Source organism: Anolis carolinensis, chromosome 4 (genome assembly GCF_035594765.1).
Source record: "Anolis carolinensis isolate JA03-04 chromosome 4, rAnoCar3.1.pri, whole genome shotgun sequence".
NCBI classification, from domain to species: Eukaryota; Metazoa; Chordata; class Lepidosauria; order Squamata; family Dactyloidae; genus Anolis; species Anolis carolinensis.
In genome coordinates this window covers 55,145,276-55,160,276 of record NC_085844.1, presented here as the reverse complement: position 1 = coordinate 55,160,276, position 15,001 = coordinate 55,145,276, and the positions used below count along the sequence as shown (strand labels likewise).

General features: G+C 43.0%; 1 protein-coding gene across 1 annotated transcript in view; it reads left to right on the top strand.

Annotated features, from left to right (window-relative positions):
- taf4b (TATA-box binding protein associated factor 4b) overlaps positions 1-15,001 on the top strand; it is a 94,923-nt gene that overhangs the window by 58,742 nt on the left and 21,180 nt on the right. Inside the window, exon 13 of the mRNA XM_062980433.1 lies at positions 861-917. Within this exon, the coding sequence (XP_062836503.1) occupies positions 861-917 (57 nt within the window). The remainder of the gene's footprint in view (positions 1-860; positions 918-15,001) is intronic.

Sequence of the window (15,001 nt, the reverse complement as noted above, 5' to 3'; positions counted from 1 at the left end):
GAGTCATGTTTGATAGCACTGGAGATTTCTCAAGAGGACATACATCGTTGAATGTAGACAAATGAAACCATTGATATTAGTCCCGTGGATACATAGATTGTCCTGCAGTCCAGTATGCAAAGGGACTTCGTAACTCCTTAGAGAGTGAGAGAATGAAATAGGTAGCATATTCTTTTGTAGGTGAAATCTTCCTCAGATGCTCCATACTATAATCCAGGTTAGCATTTATCAGTGTAATTGAGGTCTGCTAGATAATTTTTGCAAAATTTAGCATACGTATAGCTAAGAGATAGCTGTGAGTTTTAACCTCACACCAGTCTGTTGGTAGACCTGGAAGTCTTTCCTTCCCATGCCTGGTCATTCATTGGTGATTATCTGAAACTAAAATCCAAATTATTACAACCCTTGTAATTGTGCTATATTGACATCTACCTAACATTCTAAAATGTGAAGATTTTAAAAATAAGCTCCCTAAGGATGTCTGCTGTACTCCCCAATCTTCTTTTGCATCTGTGCTGCTTTTCTCACTCCCCCTTCTCCTTTTGCCAATGTCTGCTGCTGACATGAACATCATCACGCCTAGGCTGGACCTGACTGACAACGTTAGCATCATTTTTAGTTCAAGCTTGCTCTGGGCGAGAACAGAGGCAGCAGTCCCTGATGAAGAGATGGTTATAGGGCGGGCGACAGGGGTGGGGAGAGTGTGTACCAATCTCGCCAGAGGCATCGAGCCCCTACAGCTAAGGTTTTCAATCAGAAGAGGGAAAGAAATGTGGCTTATTAAATATTTAAAAATATGTTGTGTTAGGGTGCTAGTTAATTCCTCTTGAATATCTCCCCCTTTCCTTTCCTCTTGATAGAGCCGTTCCAATAAAGAAGATCCGGAACAGCTGCGATTAAAGCAGAAAGCAAAAGAGGTAGGACTTTCAAGTTACCATGCTTGCCTTTGTATTCCAAGGGAAGGTTGGCAGCCCTCTCCTGGCAATTAGGTCAGGGTTTATTTTGCTGTTGCATACCATTTGCAGAGGCCTTGGGGAAGGACAGGAACTGCTGCAGGCAAGGGCAGCACTTCAAATGAGGTCAATGAATTATGAGCTCTTAACATTTTATTTTCATAGTTTACAAAGAACTATTTCTAGACAGGCCTAGACTACAGCAGTGTGCTTGGTAAGAATATAATGTGGGATTAGAAAAGGGGGGAGGAAGACACTTTCAGATTTAGCATCTGGGACCGTACAATAGGCTACATTTTTCCAGGGTAATTGTTCGTTTTGTAAATCTGATACTGCTTATAATTCTTTGGCTGGGAGGCGGTACTGGGATTTAGTTTTAAATGGAAAACGCCTCTGGCTTTTAATTTTCTGGGCCCAGCAGTTTTCTGTTCTGGAATGGAGCCCTTGTTTCACACAGTTCATGTTTAGCTGCAGGGGTTTTAGTTTATAGCTTAGACTGGTTAAGCTTTCACTCCCAGAGGCCTCTGCATAGCAACTGCAGAAATCAACAAATAAGTTCATTTATGTCTGCTACAGCCTCCTCTCAGTCGCTGACTTTTTACATTTCCCAATATCCATTTCCTGACTTTTCTAGCCGGAGAGAAAAAAGCTCCACTAATTGGAGCTTATTTTAATTGAGCCTTAATATTGGATCTCACTGGAGTTGCCCCCAGAGCTACTAGGAACAGAATTAAATGAAAATACCTAAGGTTGAAGACTGTGAGTGAGAATTTTTTTACTTGACCTACAGATTCTTTTCCCTGCTGAATAAATCAAGCCTGTTCACATTTCTGATTAAGGATCTGACAGCACACAATAATAAAGACAATTGAGGTGTGAGATGTGTGATACAGAGCTGAAGAAATTGGTTTCTATAGTTACTCGACTGATTTCATGCCATTTTTAAGGATCTCTGTGGTAAATGAGTGATTTTTTGAGCAACCTTTTTCTTAACTGTGCCTCTTGAACTATGAAATTTGTTGTTGCTTAACATTGCTACGGTTGGCTTCTAGGTGCCAATAGCAGCAGCAGCAGGTTATTTATGGATGTTTTAAAGGCCCTTATTGTTTGGACTAATGTAGGAGGCGAGACAAAACAAATGGCAATCCGGTGTAATGGTCCCTAAATCAGTGTACTGCATTTCAACCAAAGTAAAGAAGTGTTTACAAAACAGGAGACCAGGAATGAAGGAATATGTCACGACTCTGTGGGATCCTGAAGGCCAGCTAGAGAGTTTTCCTGGTGGAGTTTGGAGGAATACATTTGCACTGTCTGCTAAAAAAAATGTGTACCCATCCAACCCATATATCCCAAGATTGCATTAGATTGATCCATGATAGCATCAAACTCTCTGGTGTTATTTCCTCAGTATGTGCTCTTCTTAAGTTTTTCACATCAATCAAATGGTGACAAACTTGCATTTCCTCAAAGGTGGTCTTTTATTCTGTTACTGTACATACTTATGGATTACTCAAGGGCAGATTTGGGGGGCAAAATTATGGATTCTGCTAACTTGCAGTTCCTTAAATACTTGCCATGACCCATGGATCATTCTGCAGAGAGGGGAAAGCACCAATACTACCCTAAGGGCCAGAAACTATTTTCTTCCCCAAATATTCAAAAAGGCCAGTGGTCCTCCACAAATACAATACTTCCCATCACCCATGTGAATGCTTTCATACGGGGACAATTTCATCCCAGATTTTATGTTTCTTTCACCACAGATATCTGTTTTTCTTACTTTCTTCATTGGTGTGGAATCCCACCCACTGCCTCTTCCATAACCCTTTCCTACTCTTTTTCTATGGTGCACAGCAAACAGAATGGAATTGATCATCTACTGAACATACTGGAGTGGTTTGAGGGACTGACTTAACATGATGGAAGTTATTGTTCACCCTGCATCAAGACAGAGCACTGTGACCCCTACTGATAATGGCCTGGACCACACTTGGCATATAGAAACCCCATGACCAACAACAAATACTGGAAGACTTTGGGGGGGATTCACCTTGATTTGGGGGAGCTTTAATTCACCTACATTCAGAGAACAGTGTGAACTCAAACAACAATGGATCTGGACCAAACTTGGCGTGCACATCTGATATGCCCAAATTTGAATACTGGAGGGCATGTGTGACAAGTGTTGGGCATGTGTGGCAAGTTTACTTCAGATGCGTTGTTTGGGTTCACACTGCTCTCTAAATGTAGATGAATTACAGCTCCCCCAAATCAAGGTGAATTCTCCCCAAAGCCCTCCAGTATTTTTTTATTGGTCATGGGGGTTCTATGTGCCAAGTGTGGTCCAGGCCCATTATCAGTGGGAGTCGGTGTGCTCTCTGTTTGAGAGGAATTGACCTTGATTTCTGTGAGTTGTAGTTTGCCTACATCCAGAGAAACTGACTCCCACTGATGATGGATCTAGATCAAACTTAATACACATAACCCCCCATGATCAACTGAACATACTAAAGTGGCATTGGGGGGGATTGACCTTGGTTTCTGGAGTTGGTAGTTCAGTCACATCCAGAGAAACTGACCCTCACCAACAATGGACTGGTACCAAACTTGGCACAGAGAACCCCCATGACCAACTGAACAAACTGGTGGTGTTTAAGGGGACTCACCCACCATGGTGGGAGTTGTAGTTCATCCTGCAGCCAGAGAGCACACTGAACCCCACCGATGACAAACTGGAGCAAACTTGCCACACATGCCCAACATAACCAACTTTAAGTACTGATGGAGTTTGAAAGGGTTAACCTGGTGATGATGTGAGTTGTAGTTCACCTACAGCCTAATGCATTTTCTTAATGGGACTATTCATAAAATCCCTCGAAAAAGACTTTTTCAAATAACCCAGGCATTGACGGGTACCCAATCAAGTAGCTGATTAAATTGAATGTGTAATAGTACTGCCATTTCCCCAGCTGTGTTGGTAAACTTCAGGTGGTAAAAGATAGTTGCGATGTGGAATCCTCAACTATCTTCACACTATCTTACTAAGCTATACAACTGTAAGTATCCTGGATACAACTAACAGTTCTGCAGTGTAGTCAGTTTCAATGGATCTGACAAGAAGGAAGGAGAGTGTTAATATATCAAGCAGTACACAGCCAAAGATATAACTCCAGGGAAGAGATCACAACACCCAATGTTAACTTTTTTATGTGGAGAGTTCCTCAGAAAGTTCAGATTTTGTGTTGAACTCCAAAAGATGAAACTTTTGACATTATGGGATTTGTTGAAAGGGAGAGTCAGGAGAGTCAAATCTCTTTAGGAAATTTGTTTAACCCTACTTCTCAAGAAGTTCAATAGCTCTCAGATTAGAAAGCTGATGAGCTCAATCTGAAATATCTAAATTTCAGAGTTGAAGGCATAAGTAGTATAAGACTTCTTTTTCAAAAGCAGAAATATTTTCCAAATGAAGAAAATAATTTCTGGAAAAACTAATGTAATTTGAAGCAATGCAAAAAGGGATCTGAGATGCAAATAGCTAGAGACATACTAAAAGCTATGTTAAGAATAAACTAGGTGCAGTGATTTGAGCATTCAACTACAACTGGAGAGCCGGTTTCAAATCTCTCACAGCCATGGGAACCCACTTGGGAAAGTCACTCACAGCCTCGGAGAAAAGCAAACGCAAACCTGTTCTGAAGACATTCTGCTAAGAACCTCCTGAATGAGAAGAGTTGTCTTAGGGTTGCTATAAGTCAGAAACAACTTAAAGCCATACAATTACTTGAAAATAATTGCAAGATTGCTTTGTTTATGCAGGAATACTGTTGATAGTTTTTGATTTTGTTGTTGCTCTGATAGCTGGTTTCAGTGTCTTGTAATACTAAATATTATTTTTATTTTAATATGTTAAAAAGATAATGTTTACATTCGAGGTGGGAAACAGTAGAATACTAGTGCTTCTAGGAGAGCTTGTAGAGTTGTACCCTCTGCAAAAGACCCAATTTTTCCTTCTCTCCAAATTCCCCCAAACCCTCTCCAGGCTCATAGAGGCATTTTCCCTATATGGTAGGCTATTTAAAGCCAGGGAAAGGTTTTTGTAGCAACAGAAAGTCAGCAGAAGTCACTTTGTGTTTACCATATTTCAAAAAGCCCTCTCCTGGGCTAAAATTGTCCTGAGGTCCATCTCTCTAAACATGAAGTGCACCAGCATGTAGAATGTGATTGATTTTCATAAAAGATACATCTTTATTCCCATATTTTTCATAATGACAATCATGCACTGGTTATCTGTGCTGGGTAGGTTTTCTTGCAAGCTAGGATGGCTGATCAAATCTCATCATCACCTGTGTGTCACTAGCATAGGCATTTTAATTGCACAGTTCCAATTTACTGTTGCCTCCCAGTGCTCCACTTCATGGATTGATTGTAGTTTTTCAAGATTTATCCTCACTCAGTTTACATTTCTGAAGTAGGTAATTGACTTCTTCCTTCAGTTTCATTTTGAGGATGATCTTTCTTCAGCTTCTTTATCTAAATCTTCTCAAAATCCATATAGACAGCTTTTTTCTGAAAAGAAGTTCAATTACTTATGCTATTGAATAGTTGCAACTTCCATCATTCGTACACAGCAAGTATCAATACAGCTATTTAGACAGAGTTAACTGCCCCTTATTAGACTTGCATTTGTTCTATTTCAGTAAATATGGTGCCGAAAGAAAGGAACCCTTTTTCAAATCTAGTTTTGGTTTCTCCATCTTCTGATCCTGAATCTTCATTTTGAGACTAAGAAAGTACATGACTGGTAAAATCTGAAAAATTTCAATCTTCATGTGTTTTCTGTGTTCTGAGACATTTCAAAAGTACCGTTTATACTCGAGTATAAGCTGAGTTTTCACCCCTTTCTAGGGCTAAAAAAGCCCTCTTCAGCTTATACTCAAGTGAGCGTCCTGGTCAGCTCATATTTGGGTTGGCTTATACTTGAGTATATACGGTATATTGAAAGCATTTGTCATCTGATACTGAAAAATGGAAGAACTTGAAGCAGGGTTTTTAAACCCTACATTCTAAGTCATTCATTTCAGGATTTTGGGATTTCACATACATAGCCTTGAATGAGGGTAGTTCTCTAAATGTGCATGGGAGATTAGTAGAAATGTAAATATGGCCAAAGTAGAAGGAGAAAGGATATAATTAGGTAAACTTGTGAGGATGTTTTAAATCTGGTGATGGTTGATCAACTAATTGAGTGAACATCAGTTTTGATTTACTGATTTACCTTAAGATCTTAGGCTAAATGAACTTTTTGATATTTTCTAGAGCAGTGGTTCTCAACCTATGGGTCCCCAGGTGTTTTGGCCTACAACTCCCAGAAATCCCAGCCAGTTTACCAGCTGTTAGGATTTCTGGGAGTTGAAGGCCAAAAACATCTGGGTACCCACAGGTTGAGGACCACTGTTCTAGAGGGTTACAACATTAGGAAAGAGGGAGAAGTGAAACATGAAACTTTAAGGGTATTTAGCACTGTAAAGGCAGTGATGGATGCTAAGATTTTCCCAGCAAAGATAAGTATTTGAAGAATCAACATAGAAGGATGTGTACAGACTGTAGAGGTGCTGATTGGAATAATATGGCAGGAGAAAACAACAATACAAAGCTACACAGCTAGTCTAATGAAAGATTTTGATGTGTAGTGCTAGTGTACAGGAGGAGGCAGAAAGCGTAACTGTCTTATTTATTGCCTGTTTGTTGTTATTTCTGGGGAAACTGCTTTACGAAATAGTGTATTATTCATCATTGATGGTAACACTTAATTCAAATTTTCATAGGAAGTATTGTAAACCAGTACTTTTCATATTATGATTGTGCTGTATAGTTTTACATTATGATGAAAGATTTAGCTATAATATGATATTGGTGCATTGCTCTCATCTGCATGCCAATCAAAGTCAATCTAAATGTGCAGAAAGTAAAGTCAAAGGCTCTACTATTTTTGAATGCATGTAAGAAACACCATCTTTTAAAAGAACCCTTCCTGCAAAGTGAAGCCTTCAAGAGGATAGCAGTGAAACTCACTGTGTGACTTACATTTTCTTGGTTTAATTGAGATTCTTAACTTGGAACCCATGGCCTTCATGAGGTCCTTCAAGGAGAAATCAAAAATTGATTTTTTTTCCTTTGCCTTCATTCTTTTTAACTTTTAAAATTGCATTTGTGGTGGAGGTAGGGAGACTTTTGTGTCAAAAATGTTATTTAAGTATAGTTTCACCCCAAATAAGTGCCGGTACTGTAGCACAGTATTCTACTTATCCACATTTGCTTAAAGTTGTTACTGCCATAATTTGAGGAAATGATCCATAATTTCTATCAGATTCTTGAAGGAGTATGTGGCCCCCAAAAGTTTAGAATGTAAAAACCTTTTTCATCATGCCATGCTAGATTGCCAACTTCTTTATTCAGGATGTATTCCAAAATGTCCAAGTGCCTGGACAAAATAACAGAATAGAGGAAATGGTCATACATTATTATCTGTCATATTAATATTAGCAACGAATCAATACACTTGGTTTTCCAATTTACACTGAGGGGTTGAGGATGGTAGTATAAAGTTTATACAAAGTGAAAAATCCGATTTCTTTGAAATGGAAAGGAAATCTGTTCTCTGCTCAATTTTAAGAAAATAGGTTTCTCCTTCTTAAAAATTGCTTCATGTGATTACAGCTATGCTGCAAATGCCATTTCACTATTGGGAAGGACTTTAAAAAATGTCCCTCCGCTTTATTTGTGCTTCAGGTCAGATTAACTAAAATGGTTATTGTGTCACCTAGAAACTCCTGACGGCTTCAAGGCCAGACTTTTTAAAAAACCTATATATTATTATTAAAAAGGCCAGCAGCTACAAAGACTATTTTACCATTTCTGCGACGTTTTCATAGCAATTTGATCTTTACACAGTTTTTTTTTTCAAAAGAAAATCTTTGTACTTGAAGCAGATGGGAAAATCGAAGAAGGAAAAATGGGTTTGAAAAGCTTTTTGGTTGGCTTCTGATCTCAATACTTTACCCTTTTAGTAATGTTCAGAATTTAGAGAACTAGTCAGAGACCTGGTGGGCCAAATTACTTCCTCTGGTTGAGGAATGAATCAAATTCCTACCCTATAAGCATCTGTGACAGTTGGCTTACTGTCAAACACCTCAAGAATTGCAGGCACATAGGAAAGTGGTATACATATGCATATGCATGCCAACCAGAATTTGCAGAATAGGATTACTTGCATGTGTGAATTTGCTCTTCCAGATAGAAATTATCTGTTCTCAAACAGGGGAAGGAGCTATCCATTCATGAGTTAACTCCAGATGTCAACTGGGCAAGGCAAGGGATCAGTTGTTGTAGAAAAATATTTGTCTTTGTGTCTTTCTCTTCTTTTCACACTTTGTGGTAGACAAGTGCTCAAGGAAGTTCTGTTGGAGTAGTTTCCTTTTCTTTCCATTATCCATCCCAGAGCAAGTTTATGCTTATGTAATATTCATGGATAGATGGCCCTGTCTCCACTAGCTGAAAATTGTGCTTTGTGGAGCTTATTGTGAAAGTCCACTCTAGCAACAACAAAAAAACAACCCACCCCAAAAAATCCAGTGCCAGCTTGGTAGTAAGACGTTTTATCCTTTTCCTGGGATGTTTCCTTTTCTCTGATTTCCATCCTTCATAACTTGGGAATGAACTGGGAGGAGCTAGGGATCCAGTACTTTATTAAAACAACATCTGATCCCTTTCCTCACCTGGGTGGTGACTGGAGTCAGCCCAGAGATGGGTCCTTTCTCCTAGTCTAGAACTCCTGCTGTTAACCCTAGCTACTGCCAAATTAGCAGTTAAAAATGCAAATGTGAGTATATTAATAGATACCACTTTGGCGGGAAGGTAATAAAGGCGCCCATGCAGCCATACAGGCAACACTACCAGGAGGTGTCTAGGGACAACAGACTCCTCGGCTTGGGAATGGAACAAGAGTGCCTTCCCATGGCCAGAGTTGAGCACTGCCTCCAGGAAGCCGGGGAGGAAAGGGGAAGCTTTTACCTTAGTTCTGTGTATTTGTATGTCATTGTTATTCCATTGTATTACAGCCATTGAATGTTTGCCTATCTGTGTATGTTGTAATCAGCTCTGAGTCCCCTCAGGGAGATAAAGCAGAATATAAATAAAATGTTACTATTATTATTACAAAATGCTGCAAGAACATGGCCATATAGCCCAAAAATCACACAGCACTTCAGTAGTTTGTGTCAAGGACAGAACGCCACAAGATTCAAAGTAACAGAGTTTATTAGATTACAGAACTCAAAAATGCCCGTAAAACACAAGGGCCAGGCAATTTTTGCCTTTAGGAGCAAAAAGGGGCAAAAGTAAATGTTCAAAAGATAAACCGGATTAAACTGGAGTTTAATCCGGGTAAAAACAAACTGCTTTCTTCAGCCTGGGTATAAACAAAACGAAAGCCAAGGAACAAAAGATACAAAGAATGCAACTAATTGGCAGCAGATTCCTCTCTGCTGCCAACACTGTGTTTAGAGTAACTTGCGTCGCTCCCACACACACAGCAGACAGGATTCCAACACGAACAAATCAGCCAGGGATTTTAGCAGTAGAGTAGACCAGTTCCGTTCCGTAGATCAAAGCCAGAAGCAGACGTTTGTAGTTTTTCCAAGTCCAAGAAGGGGGGAAGACAAGCCGTGGTCAGTTCAGTCCGAGTTCTCAAAGCAGGAGATGGCGTCCGTCAAGAAGACGACGGAAGGTCAAGCTAATAAGAGTAAGCACAGGTTTGCACAAACAAATGCCCACACAATCCCTCCCGCCGTCTGACCCTGGATTCCAATCAACTTACGTCTCAGCACAGGAAAGCACACAAGTCTTCAGGGAAGCGTCCCACACACACACACGAATCCCAAGCGTTTGCCCAGATTACCTTGCCCGACGCAATTTGCAATTGCTCCCAAGCCCCATTTTATGCCAGTTACAAATCTTCATCACTGTCAGCTGCCCTCCTTAACCCGGGCGTTTCCTCATCACTTTCCTCGTCAGAGCTGGAACACCTCTGACTACGCCCAACAGCATCTCCAGCTGTGGATCCCGTCCCATCCCTCCAGCTACGCCATGGGTCTAATCCTGAAGGTCCCCATTCATCTTCTGCCCCATCATGGCCAGTGGCCCCCAATTCCTCCCTTACCCGAGTCCAATCCATCTCATCCTCCTCTGAGCTAACCAGCCCTTCCTCCATTCTCTCCGTGAACCCTTCGAAAGACTCTTCGTCAGAGGGTGCTGCAAATATGTCTCGCAGTCTTTTTCTCTCTCGCTCCTCGAGAGTATCCGACTCTCGAGGAGTCTTACGCCCACGCCTATCAGAAACAGAGCCACGAGGCTCAATCATAACACTATCCCCTCTCACAAAGGCCTCCTCCCCCGATGGCGGAGAAGTGGCAGTGATACCCTCCGCTATAGCACCACGACGACTAGAGGTATCAAGTTTCAACAGCGAACGATGAAAGACTGGATGGACCTTTAAACTAGACGGTAAACGTAAACGAAACGCAACAGAAGAAATCTTTTTAACGATAGGAAAGGGACCCAAATACCGAGGCGCAAACTTTCCCCCAGCCTGTTTAATATGTTTGGAAGATAACCACACCAAATCCCCTTCTTCCAACTCCTCCCCTGCCTGCCTGTGGCGGTCAGCCTGAGTCTTCTGCGTTGCCTTAGCTTCCAACAGTAAGCGACGGGCAACATCATGCAATGCAGCCATTTCCGTAGAGCGGTACACAGGGTCCGAAGAGACCACATTGGTCGACGGCGCCACACCTCCCCGTGGGTGAAAGCCATAAGTAAGCTCAAACGGCGTATGCTGACTAGACGTGTGTACCGCATTGTTGTAAGCAAACTCCGCCACCGGTAGCCACTTCACCCAAGCCGTGGGTTGATCTAAACAAAAACAACGCAAATACTGCTCTAAGAGCCCATTAACCCGTTCCGACTGTCCATCCGTTTGCGGATGGAAGGCGGACGACACGTTTAACTTAGTCCCCAAGCACTCATGGAAGTGTTTCCAAAAGCGTGACACAAATTGCGGAGCCCTATCGGAAATAATCACCTCGGGTGCTCCGTGCAAACGATAGATGTGCTTAGTAAATAGTAAGGCCAACGTAGGGGCCGCCGGAATGGTTGAACAAGGAATAAAATGAGCCAGTTTACTAAATAAATCCACCACCACCCAAATACAAGTATAACCCCCAGACTTAGGCAAATCTGAAATAAAATCCATGGAAATGATTTGCCATGGCCTCTCCGGAACAGGTAGAGACGACAACAACCCTCTAGGGCGCCCAACAGGCGTCTTACTCTGCTGGCAAACGGCGCAGCTGTCACAAAAGCGCAGAATGTCTTGCCGCATCTTTGGCCACCAGTAGCTCCTGGTGATAAGCTGTACGGTCTTGAACCTGCCAAAGTGCCCAGCCATGGGTTCGTCATGGTGGGCTCTAATCACCTCCAACCTGAGGGCCCCCACTGGTACGTAAACCTGCCCCCTACGCACCAATACCCCGTCTTGATCTTGGAGATGCGGCAGTATGGTACGGTTACCTGCTGAGAGCAGCATCAGTTGCTCCTGTGTCCACACATCATCTTTCTGAGCCTCAAGGATCTGGTCATGTAACCCGAGCTCATTATCTACAACACACAGCGAGGCAGTAGGCAAGATGGTCTGACACACAACCTGCTCATTGGTCTTAAATTCTGGCTTGCGGGATAAAGCATCGGCCCGCAAGTTTGCCTTCCCCTCCACGAACTGTACCTTGAAGTTAAACCTGGAGAAAAACAAAGCCCAGCGGATTTGACGCTGGTTTAACTTCTTTGCTGTTTGCAAGTGCTCTAAGTTCTTATGATCAGACCTGACCACGATCTGGTGCCGTGCCCCTTCAAGCCAGTGCCGCCACACCTCAAACGCCACCTTAATCGCCAACAACTCCTTCTCCCATATGGTATAGTTCTGCTCGAAGGGTGTTAGTTGCCGCGAGTAAAATCCACAGGGACGCAAGGTCCCTGAGGAATCCTTCTGAGACAATACAGCCCCCAACGCGTAGCTAGAAGCGTCCGCTTCTACCACGAACGGTTTGTCAACATCAGGATGGGTTAGTATGTTGTCCGATTGAAAACTAGACTTAAGTTGTAGAAATGCCTCGTGAGCTTCCCGCCCCCACACAAATGGCTGTTTCTTGCGCAGAAGCTGCGTCAAAGGTACCGTGAGCTTTGCAAAATTCGGAATAAACTCCCGGTAGTAATTAGCGAAACCTAAGAACCTTTGTACATCCTTCTTAGTCCTCAGCTCCTGCCATGAGTTGACAGCGTCAACCTTATGTGGGTCCATTTTAAGTTCCCTACCTGACACTACATGACCTAGGAACTCCACTTCAGGCACATGAAAGACGCACTTGGAAGCCTTGGCGAAAAGCCCATTAGCCCGCAGTCGGTGCAGAACCTGCTTGACATGTTGACGATGTTCTTTCTCGTCCTTAGAAAAAATCAAGATATCATCCAAATAAATCACTAAAAATTGGTCAATTAGGTCCCTGAACACATCGTTCATGAACCTCTGGAAGACCGCAGGAGCATTACAAAGCCCAAAAGGCATGACTCGGAACTCGTGGCATCCGAAACACGTGTTAAATGCCGTCTTCCATTCATCCCCTTCCCGTATACGGATTAAGTTATAGGCCCCCCGCAGGTCAAGCTTGGTAAAGACCTTAGCCCCTTGCACCCTTGATAACAGTTCCGAGATTAAAGGGAGCGGGTACCTATCCCGAATGGTGTATTTGTTTAGGATCCGATAGTCGCAGACCAGCCTAAGTTCCCCAGTCTTTTTGGCTACAAAGAATACTGGTGCCGCAGTTGGAGAACTAGAGGGGCGAATAAACCCCTTGGCTAAATTTTCATCTAGAAACTCCCGCAAAGCTTGCCTTTCCGGTACAGTCAAGGCATACAGCCTCCCTGCTGGCAGTTTCGCACCTTCTGCCAACTTGATGGCGCAATCATATGGCCTGTGCGGTGGTAATTTGTCCGCTTCTCTTTTACAAAATACATCAGAGAACTCCCCATACTCAGCAGGCACTCCCTCCATATCAGAATGAGTAACATTTAAAGTGCAACAATCCTGCCTCTTTAAGATCACTTTACGTGTTGCCCAATCTACTTGTGGGTTTACTACAGCTAGCCAATCCATCCCCAGGATCACATCATATCTAGGCAAGCTCGTAATATCCCACACAAACGTTCCCGTTACTCCCTGCACCTCCCACGTTACTGCTGAGGTTTCCTGGTTAACCACCCCAGTCTCCAGCAGTCTCCCATCTGCTCCTTCCACCCACACGTCGCATGCCTTGCGCACTCTAGGAATGCCATGCTTCTTAGCAAACTCAATATCTATATAGGAGACCGTGGCTCCTGAGTCCAGCAGTGCCAAAGTAGAAACAAGTTCCCTTCCCCCAACAGATAATGTAATGGGTACGAAAACATGCTTCCTCCCCTCAGTTGACTGCTTGAGGAGCCCTAGTGCGTTGGACTCACGTCGCACTAGGGCTGGCCTTTTCCCGAAAGCTGGGAAGGTTTCACATTACAACTTTTGGCAAAATGCCCAGCATTCCCACAGTACAAACACAAGCCCAGCTGCCTCCTACGGCTCTTTTCCTCTGTAGACAGTTTTTTAAAGACCCCAAGCTCCATGGGCTCTTCCCCCATCACCACAGGTGCCCTGGTTACATGCATGGGTGGCGCACACATTGCTTTTGAATGTTTACGAGCCTCGAACCTTGCGTCTAAACGCAGCACCTTAGCTACTAAGGCGTCCCAGCTTTCAGCCGGCTCCAAGCGTGCTAATTCATCCTGGAGCATATCACTTAACCCGGCAGTAAATAAAAGCATGAATGCATTTTCCCCCCAATCCAGCTGGTGGCGATACAGGTTAAACTTATTTAAGTAATCCAAAACAGTCCCCTTTCCCTGTTTCAACCGATACAGAGCCCACCCAGCGTTCTCCGTGCGGAGAGGATCCCCAAAAGTATCAGTTAACAACTTTTTGAAATTATTCAAATTGTCCTTGACTGGGTCATTTCCCAAAACTAAATTAGTGGCCCATTGTCCTGCGGGACCGGTCAACAAACTCAAAATAAAGGCCACCTTGCTAGTGTCTGTAGGATAAGCATGAACACTGAGCTGAGAAAAATAAAGCTCCACTTGTGCCAAAAAGGTTGGCAACTTGCACCTGGTTCCGTCAAAGCGTTCAGGAGTCAAAACATGTCCTTTCACGGCATGAGCTGTTTGGCTAACGGTCACAGCCGTTTGCAATTGGTCTAATTTGGCCCTTAACTCATCCATCGTCTTCCTGACGGGTTTATTGCTGCAATAAACCTTTTATGGCGTCGGGCAATCTGTCAAGGACAGAACGCCACAAGATTCAAAGTAACAGAGTTTATTAGATTACAGAACTCAAAAATGCCCGTAAAACACAAGGGCCAGGCAATTTTTGCCTTTAGGAGCAAAAAGGGGCAAAAGTAAATGTTCAAAAGATAAACCGGATTAAACTGGAGTTTAATCCGGGTAAAAACAAACTGCTTTCTTCAGCCTGGGTATAAACAAAACGAAAGCCAAGGAACAAAAGATACAAAGAATGCAACTAATTGGCAGCAGATTCCTCTCTGCTGCCAACACTGTGTTTAGAGTAACTTGCGTCGCTCCCACACACACAGCAGACAGGATTCCAACACGAACAAATCAGCCAGGGATTTTAGCAGTAGAGTAGACCAGTTCCGTTCCGTAGATCAAAGCCAGAAGCAGACGTTTGTAGTTTTTCCAAGTCCAAGAAGGGGGGAAGACAAGCCGTGGTCAGTTCAGTCCGAGTTCTCAAAGCAGGAGATGGCGTCCGTCAAGAAGACGACGGAAGGTCAAGCTAATAAGAGTAAGCACAGGTTTGCACAAACAAATGCCCACACAATCCCTCCCGCCGTCTGACCCTG